Below are 25,523 nucleotides of genomic sequence, written 5' to 3' on the forward strand. Positions count from 1 at the left end.
GGCGCACCCCCAATCCATCATCCACATCAGTTTAACCCATAGCTAATATTCAATATTTTGATTTTGTATTGTTATATAGAATGTATATACCAGACCACAACAATGCTTTTCAATCTCATGCATGTGCCGGGGGGGGGTGCGCACAATCACAATTTGAGACCGTTTGGGAATCCCTGCTATAAGATTTCAACGCATCCTCAATTTGAATTCATGTTTAAGAATTACGGAAGATAGTTTCAGAGTTGGCGCACCGCCCTTTATGGCACCACCCGCTTAAAAATGAATAAATAATCAAAGTCTGTTTTGCACATCGCTACGTGGATTTTACGTTTATTTGGCGACTCTGTAAATTTGTAATTATTACACCAGACTTTGAATCTTACGCACCCGCCCGGGGATAATTAACAAAATTAGCCGACTAAATTCTGAACTTGGAGAGATAAGGTCTGTGTTTTGTCTGAACCGAAAAAACGACAAACAAAGCCTGTTAGCTGTAACGGACCCCCCCCCCCCCCCCACAAACAAAAAACAGGCCAAGTCACGCACACCCTGGAATGGTCGCCGACCGATCGCAGGGCACATATCGACAAACCAACCAAACTATGGATCATTTCCGGTCTTCACTTTTTGTAATGTGCGATGTGGAATGGACGACTTGCAAACTCCGCACAAGAAGGCCAGAGCCGAGCTTCGAACTCGGAACCATAGACCTACGAGGCAGACGCGTTAACCACTTTTTTCCACCGTGCTGCCTCCATGGGCATGATTAAGTCAATTCTCTTGATTGTAACGTGGAGGATTTTGCCGTTTGCTTGTCAAAATGCAAAACTGACAAGTATTAAAAAGAAAAGAAAAGTGACCTTATCGCCATCCGTTTCCTCCCTCGCCGCAAAACTTCCGCCGTCTTGTGTTTGTACATTTTTGTACAGAAACGTCGCCGTTTTGGTTTTTGTCCACGCTTTTTAATGAAAATGTACAAAGTTAATTCTTGGCTAATATATAATCAAATGAGTGTTATTTTTGTTTTTAAAAAAAATATTGTGACAATTTTTTTTTTTTTGGGATCTAGATGTAGTTGAGTCCAGTGTTTCCCAACCTTTCTTGAGCCATGGCACATATTCTATATTCGGAAAACCTCACTTCAAGCGGAAATGTCGCGAAAAGTACTGACATTTGAATAATAAATCAAATCAAGGTCAAAATTTTTGCCATCTAGTGGAAGAGCGTGTCATTGTTCTGCCGGTCACTATACGTCGCTGGCATTGATAGATGAGCAAAGACTTGTCGAAAATAAAGAATCATTTACGGACCAATTATGTGAAATCCCCGATCGGGAGTTGCCGTGTTCCGTGCGCGATTCTCGTATTTCTGGCAAAGTTTAGCGACTTCACTGCGCGGCCCGAAAACGGTGATGTTTTAAAAACGTTTTAACGGAGGAAGTGCTGGGAGTTGCTCTTCTCATTTGACGGCATCCAGAACTCTGTTTTTATCCCCTTGTCGTAACAGACAAACTATTATTTGATATAACTATATTAACTAAAGGCATTTTAACTTTGTACTTGACGGGAAGAAAAAAAATACAAAAATGTTTTTTTACGTTGTTTTAGACTTTAGAGGATTGCTGTAGTCGGTGCTTATCTGTGGGACAGTTTGAAGGAAGAAAAAAAAATACGTGTAGCGTGATGTATCGATGCGCTTGTTTTTTCCCAACATTCCACACGGTGAAGTTCTCCATGTCTGTTTTTGAACTCTTTTATTCACAATCACTGGTCAAGGTGAGTCACTGGACACGCCATGCGACTTCATGTGGCCCCTCCCCCCTTTTTTTTTGGAGTTCAGTTCTGACAGCAAATGTAGCACTCAACCCTTCACACACACAAGTTATGTTTAGTGTCCAGAGAGAAGATGAAGACTCCGTATGTAATTGTGCTGGAGAACACTTGAATAAATATATTGTTTTTTGTGAGAAAAAAAAAAATGCATCGTTTGTGTCTCATTGTACACACGTCGTGCCAGACTTTAAATAGGCAAGCATTGTTCCATTTTACTACACTTTCAGCTTGTTTGTGGCTATTTTCACCCAACTATAGACTATATAGAATAGAAAACAAACATGGCAACTGTAAAATTATTCTTTGCATGTATGAAACCAACATAGGGAGATTACACTACTGAGTCAATTAAGAAACTCTTCTTCGCGTGTCTCTGTATAATACTGCCCCCTGGCGATCGAGGTGGGCACACCAGAAGACGCAGCACACAATTAATTGAAGCAATCAAACCACCATCTGTTTTGAAAAATACTTTTTGTCACAGGTATTTATACAAAATATCTAAAAGTTGGGTTGTCTTTGACTAATTAAGCAAAACAAAGCACAACTGTCAGCTAACGTTAGCTGTACAGCGATCTATACATTTTTCAATAAAAGTAAAGTCATGGTGACGAGATTGTCACCTTGGTTAGATTACAGGAATAGACCATCTTGCATTCCATAAAGGATTGGACGTCGCAGCTTCAGTCACCAAAAGAAATACATGATACGAGGCTAGTCTCATTTACATAATGATGCTAGCCAACTTGTCTATTTTTTAATCAACTTACCTGTTGAAATGTAAATCAAAGTTTCACAGCAGCAATAGCACCATATTATGTACACATTTTACGGGACTTTGTGGTATTAGAAACAATATTAACATATATACGATGTTCGAATTCAAACTACTGTACTATTCAAGTTATTGTTCATCCAATATGGCGGCTATTTTTGACGTGATATGCAGCATTTAATGAGGAATCTATTTAAATGCGACTATTATCGGTGATTTCCGCTGTTGGCCACGCCCCTTGCCGCCTCCAATTGGTTGCTTAGGCGACCGTCTCTCCTAAACAAGGCAAGATAAACAAAACCGGAAGCAATGACAGAAACACAGTAATTAATAAAATAAAGGTTATATGAGTGATACCTTTTCTCAAATTTTAATAACATTAACATGTTGTCCTACAGTAAATATAGTTTTGACAAATCACACGCTAAAATAGGGGTAGTAACATTCTATTTTTAGCCCTACGCACGGAGTAAGTTGAGTTATGATTTTTATTTGAAAGCAATTACCGGAACCCACTTACAACGCGCCGTTTTTTCGCTAACTTAATGCAAGTCTGGTGGTGGTCCAGTACCGGCCAGGAAAGGCATCCATCTGCCGTATGTGTGTGTTTGCCTCCCGGTCTCGTGTCGCATTGTGTGTGTGCGTGGAAGGAACCCCAGGAGCCGAGCGGACCTGCTGCAGCTGCACACCCGGACGTCAGGTATGCACAAGGGGCTAGCTTCATCGGCTGCACCCGCGTAGATGCGGAGCCTCCCAAGAGGTTTGAAGTGGGATTTTATTTAAAACCTCATGGGGAGGCTGCACGTCTCCGGCTTCTCGCCCTGGAAGAGCACAACTACTACCTTCAGGCTTGTTTCGTTATGATGAGGGCCGTTTAATAGATGTTTATGCTGCAGGAGGCTGAGTTAAGAAGAGGAGGAGCAGGTGGGAGGAAGCGGGAGGAGGGAGGAGGGCGTTAGGCGTTTCTGGGTCGGCTATGAAAAGCTGTCTGCCGGACGCCGGTTTCTTTGTCATCATTTGCAAATTCCAGCATACTCTAAACGTAAATCATAATAATGCCCTAACACGTGCGGAAATGGCTTAACAATGCAAATTTGACTGGGATCAGAAAGATCGTTGGCACGTTATCGTTATGTATGGTTTGCATTTGATTTGATGGCTTTTTGGGTAAATATTGCAACCCTCATGTTGTCCTCATCAAAGCAGGGATGCCATCAACCTGCCCCGCCCGGAGACGCAAAAGGGATGCACGCCATTACGCATAGGCGCCACCATCAATCTTACACAGAAGAAGAATGCTAGTAATAATTAATTTTGAATACAACTACAACTTTAGAATTGGAACTATATTAAAAAAAAAAAAAAAATAGACTTGTAAGTATTTTACATGTATTTTTGGACGAGTGGCATTACATATACAAAGTAAATGATCAGTTGCAGGTGCAACTTTTGAACTACATAAAAAGGGGAACTTTTTGTTGCATTCAAGGGGAAGAAAACGAAATTGACCAGGTGTGCTCAAACTACAGCCCGAGGACCATTTGTGGCCTGTGATCTGTTTATGAGCGGCCTGCGGCAGCAAGGGTGTATACTCAAACCAACAACTCACACGGCCCACATCCTTTCCTGTATTGTTCTGCTCAATTTCTACACCGTGTGGCAAGGCAGGAGAAGAGAAAACAAAGAAAAATGAGATGATCTCTCATTTTCGCGTTTTCTGTCACATATCTGAACCAACACCTGTGGGTTGGTTTTGGTACGTTCAATAAAATGTAAGTCAAGAATGTAAAAAAAAATCTCTGTTTGTATCGTATCCCTTAGAAGAAAACGTTTGGACAACTCTGAAATAGACTTTTTGCTGTATTAACGTGGGAGAATAGTTTGGAAGCCAATTCCCACCTGTTAAAACAAAAAAAACAACGTTTTTTTTTACTGTTAAGAAGACAGTTTCCATCAATGGTGGAGAAAAAAAAAAAATTATTAACTTGTCAAAAGCCCGTTTCTGCCTGTGGAGTTATTTATTTTTAATTCATAATATATATTTTTCTTTATACTGGCGGCAATGAGCTTCCAGAGAAAATCGATAGTTTTGCATTCGCAGGGGCTGAAAAATAGACTCGTTGTTACATTCAAGTTGAAGAAAATAGACTTTGTGTTGCGTCATTGTTGGAGCTCACGTCAGCATCCAATCAGGACGTCAGGTCACAAGCGGCGACTGACACGAACGGCCACCCGCTCCACAAACCCGTCTAAGTCTCGGCTTGGCATCTCTCTCGTCTAGTCTTAGCAACACAACCTCACCATGAGGTATTAACATTTAGCAATCCGACTCCATTTGGTTTTTCGTCCGGCTTCCCTCCAAAAATGATTCCGGGTCTTCCCCGCAGAGTTAAAACCATGACTACCAACGCGGCCACGGCCACGGGGCGCATCCTGATCAAGGGCGGCAAGGTGGTGAACGACGACTGCACGCAGGAGGCCGACGTCTACATCGAGAACGGCGTCATCCAGCAGGTGGGCAAGGAGCTGATGATCCCCGGCGGGGCCAAGGTGGTGGACGCCTCCGGGAAACTGGTGATGCCCGGCGGCATCGACACCAGCGTGCACCTGGAGGAGCATTTCATGAACGCCACCACGGCCGATGACTTCTACACCGGCACCAAGGTAAGCCCACGCCGCGCACGGAATGTTTGGATTTGGGTCCGTGCGAATCTTGACTTTTAGTTTATATCGATATCTTAGCGTCAACTTTCAGGTTCTTGTCTTGGGACGTAGCTTGCTTTTGCTTAAAGACCCAGTGTGTAAGTTCCTAGCGCCATCTCGTGGTCAAAGAATAGCATTAGAAGCTCACGGGTGCACGCACACTACGGTGGCTCAGAGGGACCACATTTCGCAAGCCTACCACCGATTCTTATTTAGCGTGAGCAAACGAGCACCCGGGCGAGCAACGGCGACTTGGCAGCCGTTGTGAAGCCCGGCGGGCGATGCCGAAAGACCGAACGAGCAGGAATTAGCCGGGGCAGCTAACAAGAGCGGCTAGCTGGAGTTAGTCGGAGCTATGTTCTGGAGTAGCTAACAAGATCAGCTAGCGGGAGGAGCTAGTATTTAAAAAAAAAAAAAAAAAAAAAGCTAGTAAAAGCTTGCGAGAGCAAAGCAGAAAGTGACAAACGACGGGTCCGAATCACGGGAGTGAGTGACAACCACCTGCAGGCCCCAACTGTGGAAGGTGAGCGGCGGTCGACCCATTGGGTCCGACACTTGATGCAAGGACCACCCGGGCTAACTACGTTCTTGAAGTTGTCCTTTGGGCAACCGTAGCAGGAAGATGGCGGCGAAACATGGCAGCTCGTAAGTTGAGACTACAGCCATACAATATAATTAGTGATTACTAGACCTATGATTATATATATATATATATATAATTTTTTTTTTTTTTTAATTATGCGATACAACATATTTTTTTGCATGAAGTAAACAATCGATTTTTTTTGTTTTTGTTTTTTGTTTTGTTTTTTAATGAATGAATTATTAGTTCACAACTAGATTATGCTAGGGATCACTGACTGTCCCTTTATTGTTTGAAACAAAGATAACAATATTCGAGATAATAACTTGGCATAATCTTTCAAGTAATTCATTGCTTCAAGAACTAGATTGTCTTGGTGTAAATTTTCAAGCACGTGAATCATTTAAAAGGGAAGTCAACCCTTCCAAAATGTGACAATAATAAGTTCTTTGCAGCCCCGCTAGTCTAAATACGGTGTTCTGGTTAATATTGCACGAGTGGAATAAGAATTAAGCATCAGTATCAACAGGCGGCCATTTTGTCACTTGCTGTCGGGTGAAAATGACATCACAGTTGCTCAGGTAACAACCAATCGCAGCTGAGCTTCAGAAAACAGGCGAGTTTTGATCGGTCGTTGCCTGAGCCGCGAGCAGCCGTGATGTCATCTTCAGTCGACAGCAAGTGACAAAATGGCCGCCCCCTCAGATGGACAAAAAACAAAAAAAAAAATCCACATTTAGACGAGCGAGGTTGCGGGTTTTGCCATCCATTTCCGTTATCTGGGTGTGCAAGTAGGGCTGAACGATTTTGAAAAATAATCGAATTGTGTTTCGAAATCATGGGATTACTGAAACGGTCTGGCCCGTTGCAGTCGGCGCCGCATCGTGATGGACGGGAAAGAAGCCATCGAGACAGGATAACCCGCTTGCGCAACGGAGCCCGAGCCATGACGACGCGCACTCCCGTCGCTTTAGTCAGCAAACAGACACCGGCCCTCTTCTCCATCCTCTCTCCGTCTTACTCCGCCCCCTCCTTACCCGCTCCTTACCCGCTCCCGCCGGCTTCTCCGGAGACAAACGCCGGCCCGTTTCCATGGCGACCACGCTGAGAATCCCGCCCCGAGGCCTTTTCACACGCGCCATTGTGCTCACAAACAATGGCTCTCAGACACGCCGCACCAGCACCACTATATATATATATATCCACGCCCAAGACGCACTCCTCCACTCTTGGGAGTCAGTTGACAGATGCCGTCGTAAAACAAAACGCACTCACTTTCAGTTTTTGAAAAATGTATACGGATGCAAGAAAATGTTTGCGAATCTGCACAAATTGATGATTAAATATGATCGGATCTTCATTGAAGTCAGTTCGTGTTTCCCAACATTTATTCAGCCAGGGCACATTGGGGGGAAAAGTAAAAAGTATACCAGGGATTTTAATTGTAATTGTATTATTTATATATATTTTTTTTATGAACACAAAAATATTCTTCAATATACATTTCCATGGAAAAAGGGGAGAAAAAAAACAGTAAAAATCCAAAATATGGTAAAAATTATTTTATAGAAGGGAAAATCAGCGAGTATGCAAATCCGTGTGTGCCACACTGCGAATTTGCAGGGGTCGACTGCTGTTTTATGTTGTAATCTCACCATTCACCACTAGATGGCCGTCTTGGTTTAGTTGTGCTTACACCAGATACTCGATAATATTAAAATCATGAGTGAGTAAAAAGTTACAAAATAAGTTCTTGAACTTAACTCATTCAAAGCCAAAAATGTACAAATACGTAAAAAATAAAAATTGTCCTTCACTCCCCAAAAAAACTTATTTATACGTTTATGTTTTTTAATTCTTGAACATACAGACGGCTTTGATCCAGCTTCTGACCTGAAGAGATCGCTTAAAGCAATGGTAGTTATTACAAAAAAAAAACAGCCAGCAGGTGGCAGCAGAGTATGCACCAACACCTGTAAGTTGTATTTTCGTATATACTCCAGTGTTTTGTCTGTGTTTGGATCCTAGTTCCTTAATTCCGCGTCTTATGTAACAGATTGATTGATTGCCAACTGGGGTGGCGAGGCTTTTGGTCAAGGTGGCAGCTGCCCCCCCCCCCCCCCTTTGCCATCCTGTAAAACCGCCCACGTGTTGCAGTGATGCTGGTGGTCGTAAAAGATCATTTGGTTGTTCTGCATCTCACTGGCATAGCATATGAACACAAATAGTTTTTATTCCAGAAACTAAGTAATGATTTCCAGACCAATCATCTTATCATCTCGCATGCATGCCACACTAATGTGCTGTATGAATTATTGATCAGTTTGTCTTTATTTTTGTTGTATTTTTTGCCGCACTCTCATCATTACACGAAGGCCACTCCTAGCAACAGTTCTGAACTTTCTCCATTTCCAATCTCATCATATTGTTTGACCTCTATCGAGGTTGGGGTTCACACATTTTATTTCACTCTGCATTGTGATTGTTTCTATGGTTTTTCCAATGAAAATATGAAAACATAAACTGTTTATTGTTGTGATGGGGATGAAAATCAGTTGATGACAACTTGAGCACAAATTCTAAAGGGTTCACATACTTTTTCTTGTAACTGTAACGGAAAGAAATGAAACTCTGACACAAACTCTGCACAAAACCCAACAACTCTAAAGTACACTGTATTGTAAGATTGTTGTTGTTTTTTCCCCCTCCCAGGCTGCCTTAGCTGGAGGTACCACCATGGTGATCGGGCATGTTCTGCCGGACAAGAATGAGTCTTTGCTGGACGCCTACGATCAGTGCCGTAGCTTGGCTGACAGTAATACCTGCTGCGACTACGCCTTGCACGTGGGAGTCACCTGGTGGGGTCCCAAGGTCGTGTAACAACTACCATCCTTTGCAGTTATTATGACATCATAGGCACCCTTAATGTTTTTGACCTATTTTCTTAGGCCAGCGCAGGTAGAAGTAAGCGTTTGCGCCGTTTCGCTCGGGAATGCAGCCGACTCGCAGCCAATTCGAAGCGGCTCCCTTCCCCTCATTCGCTTTAAATTCAGTACACAGAGAGACTGCGTCCGTGTAGGACAGTGTAGACATTTTAACAGGACGTGCAGATGAAACTTGGGGCTTAGAGGTCAGAAAAGTGAACTATTTTACTGTCACATCAAAAAACAACCCCCGACAGTGCCAGATGATTTCGACCATTTTAACTCATCTTTCAAGGCAGACAGAATATTGTGTGCTCTGACTACATACACACGGTGGGTCCCAAAAAAATATGTTTCTACCTTATTCCGTTCGTTAGTAATCACCATTTGAAAATAGGTCATTTGAGTGACATTGAGCAAAAATTGAAAAGATAAGGAGAAATTAACAAGCTTTTTGTGAAAAGATACATTTTCTGCTCAACAGTGACTTTGACACTAATATTTGTTGTTTACAAAGTCTTTGATCATTCACGTCATCCTTGAAAACGTTTTATGTCATCACATTCGTCATGTTTCAGTGTAATTACATACATAACGGGAGCCCATTGAAAAGAGATACAATGCTGCCATCTGCTGGCCATAGTTAGTGGTTTGTTTTGGGATTTTACAACCCCAATGAAAAGGCAGCGCTGCACAGACGTTCCACTGCCCATTGAGAGATAAAAAAACATAGTAAACGTCAATTAACGTTTTTGGCAGCATTCGTTTGTATTTCGGTATACGTCATTAAACGTTTTTGGCAGTAAATGAGTTAAGAGCCCCTGCTTTACTTGAACAACTCACTTTGGACTTCTCCCCGCAGGTGCGCGCCGAGATGGAGAAGCTGGTGAGGGAGAAGGGCGTGAATTCCTTCCAGATGTTCATGGCCTACAAGGACACGTACATGCTGAGGGACAACGAGCTCTTCCAGGCTTTGCAGCACTGCAAGGACATTGGTGCCATCGCCAGGATCCACGCCGAGAACGGGGAGCTGGTGGCTGAGGTCCGAGACCCCAAAAAATGGTCACAAGTTTTGTATCGTGTTTTTACTGAGACCTGATGGGAGTGGGTGGCGGATTTTGGAATTGTAGTCATATGCGTTTTGTCTGAAACCTTTTGTCCCCACCGCAGGGTGCTAAGGAAGCCTTGGAGCTGGGCATCAGTGGTCCGGAGGGCATTGAGATCAGCAGGCCTGAAGAGGTACGAAGACCGCATCGCCGCCGTCTGAGTTGTTAGTTTTCCACCAAGCAATACAGTCCAGGTCAACACTGAACCCCCACCTGAATCCGGATTAACCGTTCACACGCGCCGGTTTAAAACATGAAACTTTGTTTGTCTGGGACCGTCCCGAACCGACAACCTCCTTTGAGCAATGCACCAAGCCCCCCCTCGAGATTGACCGTTCAACAAAGTCAGCTGTAAACGCTTGGTGGAAATGCGTCTTTAGTGGGGAAAATGATTAAAAGCCGATCCATTCAGAGAATAAACTCCGTCGCGCTGGAGATGCTATCGCTGAGTAATTGTAACGCATGACCTCTTCTTGGATGTTCACAGTTGGAGGCGGAGGCGACCCACAGGGCTATCACCATCGGTAACAGGGTGAGAGAAAGCACGCAATAAGACGATGACGAAAAAAATGCATTCACTCATGCGGTTTGGTTTTTCCCGTTAGGCCCGTTGCCCCATCTATCTGGTCAACGTGTCCAGCATGGCGGCGGGAGACGTGGTGGCGACGGCCAAAATGCAAGGTGACGCCGACACGCGCGATCAAAATGGCGGCAGCATTGTTAGCAGCCATGCCAAATTTGAATGATGAAAAAAATACATTTATATTTATATTTAGGGAGGGTGGTCCACGGGGAGACGACCATCGCTCACGCGGTGCTCAACGGTTCCCAGTACTACCACCAGGACTGGGCCCACGCTGCCGGGCACGTTACCCTGCCGCCTCTGCGCCTGGAACCCAGCACGCCCAATTACTTAATGAGCTTGCTGGGAAAGTAAGGATCTCGCCGTCACATTTCACCAAAGTATCTCGCACACCGCTTATGGATTACTCCAAGTCAATCTAGCAGCATACGAAGGGAGTTCGGACAGAGACGACGGCTTAGCTTAGCTTAGCGCTAGCAACACAGCGGATTGTCTCGTTGGCCAGGGATATGACGAGAGATCCTGGAAGTTGAAGTAAACTATTTTAAACTAAAAAGGGAAATTTTCCCGCGGGTCGTCAACGCCCTCGTGTCGACTCTAGCGCAATACATAAAAAGATAAATTTTCAAATAAATGAATGATGCTGCGTAAAGCGCTTTAGACGTTGAATGGTGTGGATAAAGCACGATGTTTACCGGGTTCTTTACCAGGTTTTAGTCTTATAGGTTCTCCAGCTTCTTCTTCTACTATGTGTATTTTCTGGTAGTCTGGATCCCCTGGAACCATGCTGCCTCATACAGGTCGGTCTTAGTACTACAACAGACATATCTGCAGTTATTAGTGTGGTATGCTATGTGTTGTTCTTATTACAAGACGCGGGTATTTCCATTTAGAGAAACTTGGTGTAAACTTTCAGTTTTGTACTTGTTTTGGGACACCTGTGATGTAAATGTTTTCGATTGAGTTGAGGTGCTGGTATGTTGGCGGCAACTTTCAGGTTCTTAGTTTTGAGGCGCAAATATCGTTTGTGAACTTTGAGGTTCTTTCCTTCTTGGCGTAAACGTTCAGTTTTTTTTTTGTTATATATTTGGCGATATAAAGGTTCTCATTTTAGGTTCGAGACGCAACTTTCTATGTGTAAACTTGGAGGTTTGTTTTTGGTTACGTTCAGCTTTTCTGGCTTCTTCTTTTTATTTTCCGTCAGTCTTGATGTTGTCTGGCACCATGCTGCCACTTATAGGTCATTCTTGGTACTACAGCAGACATCACTGCATGTAGTTATTTGGAGTACCTAACATTTAGTGTCTCTTGACATTTTATAACTCTGTAAAGAGATTAAAAATTTGTATGTGTGTAGCCCCTTTTAAGTGTCAGTACTTCTTCAGCTCAGTAAAATAATTTTGCTTCCTCTCAGTGACACTCTGAATGTTGTCGGGTCCGACCACCGTCCATTCGGCTCCAAGCAGAAAGCCTTGGGCAAGGATGATTTCACAAAGATCCCTCACGGGGTGCCAGGCGTTGAGGACCGCATGAGCGTCCTCTGGGAAAAAGGGGTGGTACGTCCGGACCAGGGGAATGCCCAGAACGCATGTCTGCCTGATGTCCTCACGATGTCCTGGTTTACAGATCGGCGGCAAGATAGACGAGAACCGCTTCGTTGCCGTCACGAGCTCCAACGCTGCCAAGATCTACAACCTTTATCCCAGAAAAGGCAGGATCATCCCGGGAGCAGATGCCGACGTGGTGGTCTGGGATCCCGAGGGGTCCAAGTATGAAACCCGACCCGTCTCGCCGCAGTTTTTCAGTTTTTGCTATCCCAAGCCTCTCACACTGATTGGTTCGCGTAACATCTGTCTTCCAGGAACATCTCGGTGGAAAACCAGATACAAGGCGGCTACATGAACCTTTATGAAGGTCTTCGCTGTCACGGCGTGCCCTTTGTCACCATCAGCAGAGGGCGGCTGGTCTACGAGAACGGCATGTTCACATGTGCCCAAGGCTCTGGGAAATTCTGCCCTCTGAGGACTTTCCCAGATTATCTTTACAAGAAGATGGTTCAGAGGGAAAAGGTACCAGAAGGGAAATGTGTCCTTTGGTCACAAGTGGACCGTCAGTTTGATTTTCTTTACGGAAATTGTGTTAATGCAACATAACTAGACATGGTAAATCCGGGTCCAGAAAGTAAAAATCCTGCCACAGTTTAGTTTGAGCCACTGTCACGGTTTGGCTTTAGCCACTGGCTAAAGTCCTGGTCCTGGATTTGACACCTCTGCTGCCCACACTCACGCAAAGATTTTGTCAAATACTGGCCCAGAAAGTAAAAACCCTGCCACAGTTTGGCTTTAGACAACCAGGTGGTAAAAATGTGGCTAAAGCTCTACACTTAAACTTGTGGCTAAAGCCAAATTGTGGCAGGGTTCTTACTTTCTGGACCCGGATTACCATCTCCCTCAAATTTGCATGCGTGTGTGTCGACCCATCAGGGCCAGGCGGCCAAACGAGTCGTGCGTGAACCGTACACGGGGGACGTAGTGGCCACGGCGAACGCCAGAAAGAAGGACGTCACGACGAACGACCTGGACACCCCGACACGCCCCTCCACCCGTCACGGCGGCATGAGGGACCTCCAGGGGTCCAGCTTCGGCCTGTCCGGTGGGGATCTACTTCACAGGCAAGTCGCTGAATGCTAACCGATGACAAAACTGACCAACGTGGTTTCCCAGGTGCCCAAATCGGTGACGACATTCCCAAAAGATCCTCGGCCAGGATCCTCGCACCGCCAGGCGGGAGGTCCAGTGGGATCTGGTAGAGGCTGAAAAACACCCGATGTAAAAAAAAAAAAGAAGGAAATCCCGCGGGAAGTATCCGTCCGAGCGAGACGAGGTTTTACTTTGAATAAATGTGGGTTAAAGAGATCATGTTTTTGTTTCCTTGTTGACTAAGCCCAGTTTCGTAGGACTCTTAAGCACTGAAGCCGATGATGTTTGCCCAATTCAAGCACGGGTTGCGAAATAGTATGTTCTTCAACACCAGATATAATCAAGCGAGCGTCAGTTAGGGAATCTTGCTTCTTACGTTACAACTTCAATTGATGTCACGATGGATCGCGAGCGTTACCTCACTGTAAAAAACAACAACAATGTTTGCACTTGTGTGACGTACTGTTAAGGACGTTTTTCTACGTGATGTGAGCTTTTTCACTTTGTACCGTGAACCTCGATGAATGAGATGTGGTCAAAATGAAGACCAGGGCAACGTACTGTATACGTATCACCGCAATTTATAACTTATTTATGTTTATGTTGCTATCTTTGCGCATTTTTCCCCCTTGACTTGATTCAGCATGCACTGGTACCTTGACTTACAAGTGCTCCAACTTGAGTGAAGTTAAAAAAAAAAAAAAGTGTGACGACGCACTTTCGGTTGTCCGTTGAGTGGTACGGCCAAACACGCAAATAGAAAATGAACATACTGGCAAGGAGAATGGAGAAGACTAACCGTGTGGTAAATGGCCAACCGGATTGGATTCAGATTTCCTGTCCGTCACGGGCCACGCCCCTTAAAGAAACATATCACATGACTACTACTGCGTGTGAGTGGTTTGTAATGACACTTTATAAAGCTTTATTTTTTTTAACATTATCTCACAGTGTTTATGATTTACTTATTTTTTTCGGAGGGAGGCCATTGCAGATTCTGGTATTTAATTAAATGTACGTAAATATAAAATAAATTACTTCCTCCCTTAATACTAACAACAATACAAATGTGAATTGCAGGCAAAACTTTGGACGTTTTTACAATACTTTGTCCTTGTATTTGTTTAACTTTACAACAATTTGCAAAAATCTGGATTTTTTACGTTTTTTTTATTTTTTATGTCATTCATTATCTTTGGCTTATGTTGTATTGTGTTAGTATGTAAAAAAAAAGAGGGGGGGGGGGAATCGGCCATTTTTACCAGCTATTATCAGCCAATTAAATTCGGCTGGGCCCTAAGTTTTATGTTTTTATATTATTCTACAATAGTTCTACTTTCTTTAATATGTGTACGGAAAAGGGCAATGTTTTGGGGTGTCCAAAATTGATGAATGGCTTTTCAATTCATTTCAATGAGGAAGATTGATGTAACATACAAGTAAAGGTAAAGGCTTAGTTGAGGACTCCTAAATCAAGGTACCACTGTACATTGGATCACACTTCTAAATTGAGCTTCACACATTGCCTCCAATTAGGGCTAAGAAAATCCCTGTCACCAACCACACACACATGTGAATGTTGTGCATGCTAGCGTCAGGGATGTTGTGTTTCTGCAAATGGTGGTCAGGGGTGTCAAACTCATTTTTGTCGCATGTCATGTTTTCCCTCAGAGGGCTTTTATGATTCTGGCCTGGAAATTATCCCACCAAGTCTTCGTGGAGCTTTCCACGCTATGGCAAGGGGTGCTAGCCGCTAGCTAGCTTGCGAGCTAACAGTCGCGGGCTTATGAATAATAACTAAATCACTAAAGACAACCGCTGATGTTAATGAAGGTGCTCAAAAACATGTCTGATTTGTTTTGAAGAAAATCACTGAAGTCACTTTACAGGGTATTTAAGTATAGCAATACAACAAACGCTACATTTATGTTCAGATGGGGTTTGGTGGTATTGCAGTTTGTTAAATTACGGAAAATATTGTTCTGCCGCAACATAAATCGATTTAGCAAGAAACATGAACTCAACTTTTATTCTTTCATGGGCATCGTCGAATAATGTAGTTTGACACTAGCCACTATTTGAGGAAACGCGCCAACAGTGGTCTGCATCCTTTTCCGTCATCTGCATCTTCCACTAAATGCGGAAAAAAAAAAAAAAGAGTCTCACCAAAACTGCCTTTTTCCTCACACTCGCATTGTTTTGTAGCGTCTGAAATATTCCCGACTGCACGCGTCTTGATGTATCATCATACATGCACTGTGAAACATCCACTGAATGAAAGCAGTGAGGCTTTAACGGCAGACAAGTCCTGAAGGCCACTCACTTAAATGCTGCCACTCCTTCAAGGAGGGTCACAAACTGAAACGCACTGATCATTTTTTTGTGTGTGTTTATCATTTGATGTTGTGAATAACAGTCTTAGTTCAGGTTTTGTTTTGTAGGACTTCCATGATGTTTTTTTGTGATATAATTAAACTCCTGAATTGTTTATTTTGAATTTTTTTTGGGGTACCATTTTTTTTCACTCTTAGACACTGAGGTTCGTTTAAAAAACAAACAAAACAAAAAACACTGGTGCTGAACATTGTGGTCACTTTGTATGTTTTAGTTTCTTCCCGTCTCACAGCATTCAAGTGAAAATAAATGACAGTGGAATGTTTGCTTGGAATCCCGTGTCTTCATTAACTCGCATGCTGTCTTGTGCTGTTAAAACACACTTCATGTCCCTACGTTGGTTATTTCAAGCAAAAGTAAGGCAACAGTTTTGTCTTTTGTTTTTACATAATTAATATGTATTTGTATTTTTTTTAAACCTTTTTGTCATTTTAAATGTATATGAAATAATTGTACTACTATATATTTGTCTAGCCTTTTTTTAAACAATGTATTTTTTTTTTTATTCTACATTTTTCTTTACCAAGTTGGTAATTTTATTTACACAATACAGTATACAGTTTTACTTGATTTGTTAAAAAAACAATTATGTTTTTTTATTACATATGTATTGTTGTTGTTTTTAACACATTTTCTTTATTTTACCTTATTTACATTATTTTCTACCTAAAAAAACACAACAGACAATTCATTATTTAAAACCCCAAAATAGTTTTGTGAAGAGCTTTACAGCATTCCAAAATTTTTTTAACTGGTGACTCCAAGTGGACAAAAATAATACCTGCATGTCACATGCATATTTAATACATATATAAGCTTACAAAATATATATATTGTATATATAAATCCATCCATCCATTATCTGAATCTACTCGCGGCACTTTTATCACTCAAAAGAACGGCTCCACGCTGCAAAATATATTTTTTTTTATTGGAATAACTTGATCTGGACTTTTTCCTTCTACTCTCTAATGTGGCTAGTGTATCAGACCGCGTGGAACCACACTGCCCCTAAAGTGGCCAAATCGGGTACAACATGAAGACCGCTCCCAATAAAGGCACACACAAACAAAGGGAAGACAGTATAAAATCATTTAAATAAAATCGATTTTGGGACATTTAAAATCGATTCTGAATCATACTACATGAGAATTGCGATTCTTTTGAGAATCGATTTTTTTGGCACACCCCTATTAATAATACGTTTGTATACTTTAAAAAAACATAAATAAATTATTTATACAAAATGAATACAATACATTAAAAATGAATAAAATACCATTAACATAGTAAATATAAAAATATATTTTATGAATGAATAAAGTATAATAATATAATATTATATTCTATTTTAATCACTTATCAGCTGCTCGTCATAGAATAGAATGGATGTGTTTGTCCTCCGAAGTGGAACAGGGGGAGGGGGATGAGGAAAAAAAACCCCGCAGATCTCATCATGTGTCGACAGCATTAAAGCGGCCAAAGTCCTATTTTTAAATCACAAGCCCTTGAAAGCAGCGTGGAGCCGCGCGCATGCGCACTTTCGGTCGCAGCGAGCCGACAGTAGCCGAGCGCATCGCGAGCTGAGAGGAGAGCGGAGGGCGGCCGGAAAACAGCGAGGCACCCAGGCAGGCAAGCAGGCAAGCAGGCAAGCAGGCAGGCAGGCGCAGTGCAACCGCGCAGGCTTCCACAGCACCACGACGACGACGACGGCAACGCGCAGACAACCGGAACACAGTGAGTAACCGCCACCCAATCACCGATTGTTATTTGAGTTGATTTCATTGTAGTCTTGTCTTCCTCATTTTTCACGATCATGATTAGCGTGAAAGCGATCGGCAGTGCGGAGGTATTTGCGGAGGCCTTGCAGAAAGCGGCCGTCAAGCCCTTTTTTTTTTTGCCTAGGCTGCGAGACAAAAACATTCCCCATCGGCTCGGAATGATAAACAGACCTCCGCCCTTTTTTTTTTTTTTTTTGTTGTCTGCCCGGCCTTCGGCGTTTCACAGTCCGAATATTGGCGCAGTCATCCCCGGCGAATGAGGCCCTGCCGGCGGCTGCTCGAGGGAGGACAGCACCATTATCGATATATAGGGAAAAAAATAAAAATAAATCACATCCACTCAATGCGTATTTTCAGATTGAAAGAAGCCACATTTGAGACCTTCTGTTCCAACAAATGTGGGTTCCCAGTTACATCACAATATTTGAAGAAGGGTTGCCAAAATATTTGGATTATTACTATATAACGTATGAGACGTTTTTACAGTGATTGCAGCTTGCAGTCACTACTTATTGAATAATGTACAGCGCTGCTTATAAATACATTAGTAAACAAATACATAAATATGCACACATAAAGAGTATTGATTATATGTATAGCATATATGAATTAATTACAGTACAACAGGGATCTCAAAGTCACGTCACGCCCCCTATGTGATATTAAGTTTAATGTTAGTGTGGCCCCTATACCTTTTTTGCCATGTCATTTATTACCCTGGGCATTTCGTGTGTGTGTTTAAAAAAAATCATAGCTCAGGTTTTGACGAAAAACGTAACCTACAGTATTTCCAAAGTCACATCAACTTCGTGCATTTAAAATACTGCTGACTATTGTTGCTGCTACTCACTTTTGAACACACACTATCTGTTTATTCATGGATAAAAGTACTTGTATTTTTATCTGTAATATATCATATTACCCAAATACAGTTACCATGCCTGTCTGCATACGATGCTGTTTATTACATTACCACGGTGATGTTAGCTAATGCTAGCAGCTAGCTGCTGCTTACATCCTTCAGTATCTAGTTTGTGTGTAAAACGCCAGAGGATTATACTCACAAACGCTCCCTGACACGCACGTGTGGATCAGCGCCGGGGCTAATGACTCCTCGCAAGGCGGTTAATACAGTCAAGAAAGCACCACGTGTTCCCCGACGACAGGATTTTTGATAGCGTTCAGGGTTTATGGTTCATGTCGAGTTAGAAGTTAGGGGCAAACCACCAGTAGTTTGATGCATGACACTAACATCTAAGGACTTCTTTTGGCGCGTTTCCAGGTCGGGGATGGCAGTGAATGTGTACGCCACGTCGGTGTCCATTGACAACCTGAGCCGCCATGACATGCTGGCGTGGGTCAACGATTCCATACACCTCACCTACACCAAGATCGAACAGCTCTGTTCAGGTAAAATGGGGATCGGCTACACTAAAAGACACAGGTGGGAGAAGTACTCGCATCTCTGTACTTAAGTGGAAGAGGAGATTCGACTGATTTGACTCCCAAGTTGTCAATCAATTATGGCCGCAGCTATGAAATATTTTGATATTCGGACCTCCTCCTGAAAATTCTATTGAATATTCAAGGATTCATATAAAATGAAAAAAACAAACATATTTTTGCTTGGTTAAAAATACACACAAGAGAAAATAACACATTCCACTAAATGATCAATTTTATTTTTTTATTTTAGAAACAATAGTAAGTGCGATTTTGCCCTATGAGACAAAGTGCTGTCAGAACCATAGTAGCGATTTTGCAGGCTAAAACGACATATTTGAGTACATCTGGTATATTAACTGCTGCAACTGTGTCAGGCTGTCAGCATCAAAATATGGTGAGTCATGTTCGCCTATTAAACTGCCTTTGAAAAGAAACCTGCTAGCATGGGGCACTCATTTAGCGGCTAGCTGTTAGCCACTCGCCGCTAACGCTTGTAACAGGCGGCGCATTTTACAATGTCAGTGAAATAAATAAAACAATGTGTGTCCTTAATTAGTGATTGAACATGTTTTGTTGATGTTGGTAGTAAAAGTTTGTGATAGCAATTAAAACTTAAACTGGGCTCCAACTATCAAACTTCCACTCAGGAAGACAAGTCAAGCGAGTCGCCAGGCCATCTTGCGCTGCCAGGAACATCTTCAAAATAAAATCTTACTAAAGGCACTGATGTCCATGTATTATTGCAGTTGGGAAGATTTTATTTTGAAGTTGGCCTACCACGTTAACGGCATGTTACGCATAGCATTGCTACGGCTAGCTAGCTTCACTGTCACCAAATGGCTACCCGAGGCAAAAGAAAATCCTCCAAAAAAATTTTTTCCAAGGTACTGGAATTACTATTCAACCAATCCAGATTTAATTATTACTTTTTTTTAATTTTTAATTTTTAATTTTTTTTTCTATACCTTGTCAACATTCACAGTCTATATTGACAAAGGACATATTTTTGTTTTCAAATAGAGGGAGAAAAAGTAACAAGTCTACCAAAAAATGAATACACAAGTGAAGTACAGATACCTGAAAAATGTATTTAAGTAAAAGTAATAATTTTTTTGTACTTCATTAGATCCCACTGCTGGCTGATGACTTCTTTTGTATTCGCCCTCGTCATCAAAAAACATGAAAACGTCTGCTTTTGGCGTGTTTTGCAGGGGCGGCGTACTGCCAGTTCATGGATATGTTGTTCCCGGGGTGCATCCTCCTAAAGAAGGTCAAGTTTCAAGCCAAACTGGAGCACGAATCTATACACAACTTCAAAGTTCTCCAAGCAGCCTTCAAAAGGATGAGCATTGACAAGGTCCGGATGGCATCGTCGATCCTCGTTACGTTTCACTTCGCGTCTTGTTTTTTTTTTAAATTCTTTTTTACTTATTGTCTTGCGTTTGTGCCCCCGCAGATCATTCCGGTAGAAAAGCTGGTCAAGGGCAAGTTCCAGGACAACTTTGAGTTTGTACAGTGGTTCAAGAAGTTCTTCGACGCCAATTACGACGGGAAGGAATACGACCCGATGCTCGCCAGACAGGGGCAGGATGTGTCCCCCGCCCCCAACCCAGGTGATCACTTTAGCCACAAACCAAAGAGAAATCCAGGTAACCACAACCATTTTTTTCGGCCAATGCTGCACGGTCTTTGCTGGGCTTTGGATGGCTCAAAGGCACCCGGCAAGCAGCGGAATTGCACAATGAATGGCCTTTTTTTATTATTATTATTTTTTTTTTTGCTAAGCCACTTTTTGCTAACCGGTACAGTTCGGTAGAGAATATGAAATTTGCATATTTATGTGCGGCCGTGGAGAGTGAGGAGTCTGGTACTCTAACATTTCCGCATTGATTGAGATGTATGAAAGGAATGTGCTCGGATTCGTACGTACGCACAGATTCGCACATCTGGATTGTTTTAGGTTTTCTGGAAATGGATGTATGGCATGTTTTCGTATGAAAGTCTTAGTACATGAGGCCCCAGGTTTCTGGTCGCTTTGAAACCACCACCAAATTTTTAGGCACCAGACAAACCTAGTGTGTAAACATCACGATATAAAGGTCAAGATACAATAATTATCACGATATTGTGGGGAAGTTGGCGGTATAAAAAAAGGTAACAATATTGTAAAAAACAAAAAAGAGCTCATATATAAAAAAAAAAAAACACAATATTGTGCTTTTAACAGCAATGACTTTAACAACCTAAAATCTCTAATAACACTTAACTCATTCACTGCCATTGACGGCTAAAAACGTCAAAAATACATTTCAAGTATTTCTATTAATTTAACTTTTTTTCCTCTTTTGTTAGCAAGAGTTTGAAAAGCTAGATTTTTTTTATTCCACATTTAAAACAGATATAAAATCTGTGATAAATCGTGAGTTAACTAGTGAAGTCATGCGATTAATTACGATTAAAATTTTAATCACCTGACGCCCCAAATTTGTAATAATCTTCTTTTTTAAATTTATTTATTCATTCACTGCCGTTGACGGCTATAAACGTCGGAAATTCATTTTAACTCATTTCTAATAGTTAAAATTTTTTCCCACTTTTGTTAACAAGAGTATGAAAACCTAGAATTTTTTTCATTGTACATTTAGAACAGATATAAAAATTTGCGATTAATCATGTCAACTAGTGAAGTCATACGATTAAATAAAATAAAAAAATTTAATTGCCTGTCGTCCCAGATTTTTTAAAATTATTATTTTTTTAATTTATGACAGTGAATAAGTTAATATCGAGGCACTTACTTGCTAATGCACGCACACATATTGACTGGCTTGACAAGGAATTACGTTCCCTTTCATCTGACCAAGGGCAAAAACATGCCTTGTGAAAACTCAACTGCACTAAATAAACTAGCCACCAGAGGGTCCTAGAACGGCACAGATGGAAATCAGCCCAACTTTTTTTTAACAGATGTGCTGCTTTTAATATCGTGACGACGGCGATGATATTGTGGCAGTTTCGCGAAATCATAATATTGCTGTTATCATTACATCACCCGTGTGTATGAGATTTTGGAGTTGAGTTGGGGCTCGAGGTAAGGTGGACGTGGTTAACCGAGTGGCAGAAACGTCACCAAGAACTCGTACCGTACCATGCCCGGATGAATGGAGCTGTACCACTTGGTGAAATGGCTTTTTAAAACTTCTCACCATCCAAAATGGAGGCCTCAGATTTGTAAAATTGTAGATGCTTTGTATGCATCATTCCAAGCAGCGAATGAGCGACCACCAAGTGTCAGTTTCGTGCTGCTGCAATTGTTTTGCTAGCTGCACTTGAAACTTGCCTGACTTGAATGCTTTTTTTGCTGGCAAATTTGCATAGTTTGACTTGTTTTACGAATTGAGTTACTTTAATTTTTTCTTTTATTTGCTTTTAATCTTGGTTTCTTGTATCTGGACCTGATACAATGACTAAGGCTAAGACGAATGTGCACTTAATGTTGAACAAGGCGTTTTTTTTTTTCTTGGAATAAAATGCTGTACGTGTGTCTTGACCACGTTCGCCACCAGGACCGCAGAGGACGTCTCCGACAGTGCCCAAAAACATGCCGACGCCGCAGAGGGTCCAACACAACACCCCGGCCTTGAGGAAGAACTCCTCCCTGTCTCGAAACGGCGGCAGTGACGCGGAGATCACGGAGCTCAATCAACAGGTTTTAATAACTCGTCCAAATTCTGTCTCCCTGCACTCTCGCTAACTGTGACACAAAGTAAACAGGTAACAAAGTAATGCCATACTCAAATTACCGTACCCAGTCTTTACTATAACAACTAATGAAACGTCAAACTAAATTCAACGTTAGCAAACGTTAGCAAACGGATCACAGGGGGATCTCACTGGCGCTTTTGCGGTAAATAATCCCGTGTTTTTTTTTTTTTTTTTGTTACAGTTGATGGAGTTGAAGCTGACGGTGGACGGCCTGGAGAAGGAGAGAGACTTTTATTTCAGTAAACTACGAGACGTCGAGCTCATCTGCCAGGAGCACGAGAGCGAGAGCAATCCGGTGCTCAGCAGGATCATCGACATCCTTTACGCCACAGAGGTGAGAAATATAGTAAATACACGGCCAAAGGCACATGCTAACGCTAGCTGACGAGCAGCCTTTAATCGTTAGCCGTCAAGAGTTCACCAAACGGCGGATACATTTTTAAATGTTGTTTTTAAACAGAATGTCAAAGGCGATTTTTTTCGCTGGTCCTCGTGGGAAATGCGGTTTTCCGACACTACCACTTTTGTCCATATGGCGTCGCCATAATCAATGAAAACTGAAAGCTCGATGGTGGTTCTTAATTGTTCTGAACAGTGGGTGGCGACTTCATCTACAACTGGCGTGATAGCGGTTCACAAACTAATGGTGTAGAGTCGGGCTGTCAGGCGATTACATTGTTTTATCATAATTAATCGCATGACTTTAATCGCAAATTGTATAGCTTCTAAATTTACAATGAAAAGTTTTCATACTTTTATAAAAATGGGAAAAAAGTATAAATAGGGCTGCATTCTTTTAGTCATTGATACAGTAATTTGATAATAATTCATAAAATTGAGTTAAAATTAAAAAGATGTACTGTTCTGGAAAAAGTGTGATATTGATTTGTGTTGAGGTCATTTTTTTCTAACCACTAGGTGGCATAATTGCATTTGTAAGACATTGGTGACATTTAATCTTTAACATGAAGTAACTTGTGAAATTCTGGACATTTTTAAAATTGTAAAATACAACTTGAAGCCAGTATTCGCAAATATATGCATTATTATTCAATTTATTGCTGCTCAATTTTGACGTTGACGGTGTCTGCTGCGTTGCGACTGGAATTCAACCAGTGCAAGCTTTCCAAGTAAGGGGTGGTCATTAAAAAAAAATTGTGGCATTAAATGAACTTTAAATTCACTCAAAATTAACTCACTAATGTTGACACCCCTAGTTTAGAGCCATTTTTTAAAATTTAAAATAGTCCAAATCGTCTTGTCAAGAGTAAACATTTTCTGATTTCTGTTGTCCTCCATGAAAGCAGGTTTCATCAAAATAAGACATTTGTAAACAGCTGCTTTTACTTTGAAATTTTTTGTCTATTTTCTCGCATGTTACGGTGCAAACCGGTAGCCATCGCTCGTATTTTCTTTAAAAAAAAAAAATCAGTAGAACGATAGTTTGTGTTGCATCTTGAAAAACTCAAATGATGAGCTCTCCAAAAATAGATCACTGAGTCACATCTTCAAGTCCGTACCCGCTTTTTTCATCGTTGTTGTGCTTGTGTGTTCCAGGATGGCTTTGCGCCTCCAGAAGATGAAGAATGTGACGAACAAGCCCACCTGGATCAGGACGAATACTGAGCACGGCACTGCTGCTTCCCCTTTTTCCTTTTTCTTTGGTTGATTTCTACTCTTTGTGCACGCGCTTACCTACTAAAATCATCCGCCATCTTCCCCGCCCTCACTATATCGTCATTCCCCGTCCTCGTCACACGTTGTTTTTTTGTTTTTTGTTTTTTTTTAACCCTCAGCTATACATCATCACAGCCTATCCGCTTTTTGGCTCAACGTGAGCCGAGAAGACGAGGGGTCTGTAAATAATGAGCGCATTTTGCATTTTTTGCTGGACTTATTTATTTTGCCTTGGGTGCGCGGCCTCGCAGCACTTTTTCAACAAAAATACTCAAGCGACTTTTGAATAGCAGTTACTTATTTATTTAACTTATAGTTTTTTGGGAAGGATCTCCTGTAGCAGAGAAAACTTTTTTGGTTTCCGCTCGAGCGGGTTTACGGTATGTAGAACGGAGGGGAATAAAGACAGTACTTTGAAGGATGTGATCGGGGCGCTTTGATTGATTATTGTTGACCAGCCACATATCTGAGCATGAGAATGTTATACATTGACTGTGAATGAGTGATATTTTGTAAAAAAAAAAAAGTATTTCATGTGGAGATTTCGTCTGATGTCATGTTGTTAAATGCAACACAAGTTAAACACCTTTTTTTTTTTTTACTTATTACTGGGGTGGCCCAATTTCACAGCCAATCAGAGGTTGGTGCAAATAGTGACAAAAACTAGTTGGCAAAGGAAGGTACAGTCAATTTGGACAAGACAGGACTTAATAATGATTTTGACTGAGTCGACCAAGCACACTTTTTGTCGCTCGTCTCACAGTCAGACGGTCTACATTTACATTTCTGTCATACTTTTGAGTGGAAAACATTACCCTTTTTTTTTGTATTATTTTTACATCTTGCAAAAAAGGTACCTAAAGATACTTTTTGGGGGGTCAAAATCTTGCAGAACGACGCTAAACAAGTCATCTTGTTGCCTCCTGTTCTTGTTTTTTTTTTTGCAGATTCAGAAGTGACATTCATCCATGGCATAAACATCATGGACGGAACGCTCATCATTTTGAGTTTTCAATAAATAAACAGTTGTGAAGTTATTCACTTGTGCTGTTTTTGTAATCCTTCCTTTGGGACATGCAGTGCGTTGCTGTGTAAATAAATGCAAGTACATAGAAACGAAATGAATAAAACAAGTATTTTGTCAGTACTGCAGTAGCATTGGCTGTCATAGAAAACCTGATTTGCTAAATAAATGAATACAAAAATACCATGAAATCAAAATACCATGCAGCCTGCAAATAATTGTTTTGTGGGA

At 41.7% G+C, this 25,523-nt stretch overlaps 2 protein-coding genes across 3 annotated transcripts; both read left to right on the forward strand.

Moving 5' to 3' along the window:
* The first annotated feature begins 3,149 nt into the window (after positions 1-3,149).
* On the forward strand, positions 3,150-15,864 carry LOC147162602 (dihydropyrimidinase-related protein 5-like). The gene is made up of 13 exons (XM_086095308.1): positions 3,150-3,307; positions 4,995-5,271; positions 8,606-8,764; positions 9,680-9,859; positions 9,988-10,056; positions 10,411-10,455; positions 10,529-10,604; positions 10,700-10,856; positions 11,921-12,062; positions 12,133-12,275; positions 12,368-12,575; positions 12,990-13,158; positions 13,230-15,864. The coding sequence occupies exons 1-13, from the start codon at positions 3,153-3,155 to the stop codon at positions 13,313-13,315; spliced, it is 1,866 nt and encodes a 621-aa protein (XP_085951434.1). The 5' UTR covers positions 3,150-3,152; the 3' UTR covers positions 13,316-15,864.
* A 1,243-nt stretch (positions 15,865-17,107) lies between these two features.
* Positions 17,108-25,305, forward strand: mapre3a (microtubule-associated protein, RP/EB family, member 3a). 2 transcript variants are annotated; one of them, XM_086095333.1, is made up of 7 exons: positions 17,108-17,336; positions 18,663-18,790; positions 20,038-20,183; positions 20,283-20,475; positions 22,393-22,535; positions 22,773-22,925; positions 24,149-25,305. In XM_086095333.1, the coding sequence occupies exons 2-7, from the start codon at positions 18,670-18,672 to the stop codon at positions 24,215-24,217; spliced, it is 825 nt and encodes a 274-aa protein (XP_085951459.1). In that variant the 5' UTR covers positions 17,108-17,336; positions 18,663-18,669; the 3' UTR covers positions 24,218-25,305. The 2 variants fall into 2 exon arrangements, with proteins under 2 accessions (XP_085951459.1, XP_085951460.1); XM_086095334.1 differs by having other exon boundaries at positions 17,114-17,336; positions 20,283-20,439.
* Positions 25,306-25,523: the final 218 nt, after the last annotated feature.

The sequence above is a fragment of the Leptonotus elevatus genome, chromosome 14 (genome assembly GCF_054856555.1).
Source record: "Leptonotus elevatus isolate MCC_2025b chromosome 14, RoL_Lele_1.0, whole genome shotgun sequence".
Taxonomy (NCBI): Eukaryota; Metazoa; Chordata; class Actinopteri; order Syngnathiformes; family Syngnathidae; genus Leptonotus; species Leptonotus elevatus.

What these genes read in the sequence shown, in the direction of transcription:
- LOC147162602 (XM_086095308.1), top strand. Translation starts at nt 3,153, where the DNA reads ATGCAAGTCTGGTGGTGGTCCAGTACCGGCCAGGAAAGGCATCCATCT. An exon ending in GCTGCACACCCGGACGTCAG is followed by an intron (nt 3,308 to 4,994) that starts GTATGCACAAGG and finishes TCTTCCCCGCAG; the next exon opens with AGTTAAAACCATGACTACCA. An exon ending in TGGGATCCCGAGGGGTCCAA is followed by an intron (nt 12,276 to 12,367) that starts GTATGAAACCCG and finishes TCTGTCTTCCAG; the next exon opens with GAACATCTCGGTGGAAAACC.
- mapre3a (XM_086095333.1), top strand. Translation starts at nt 18,670, where the DNA reads ATGGCAGTGAATGTGTACGCCACGTCGGTGTCCATTGACAACCTGAGC. An exon ending in GATCGAACAGCTCTGTTCAG is followed by an intron (nt 18,791 to 20,037) that starts GTAAAATGGGGA and finishes CGTGTTTTGCAG; the next exon opens with GGGCGGCGTACTGCCAGTTC. An exon ending in CAAACCAAAGAGAAATCCAG is followed by an intron (nt 20,476 to 22,392) that starts GTAACCACAACC and finishes GTTCGCCACCAG; the next exon opens with GACCGCAGAGGACGTCTCCG.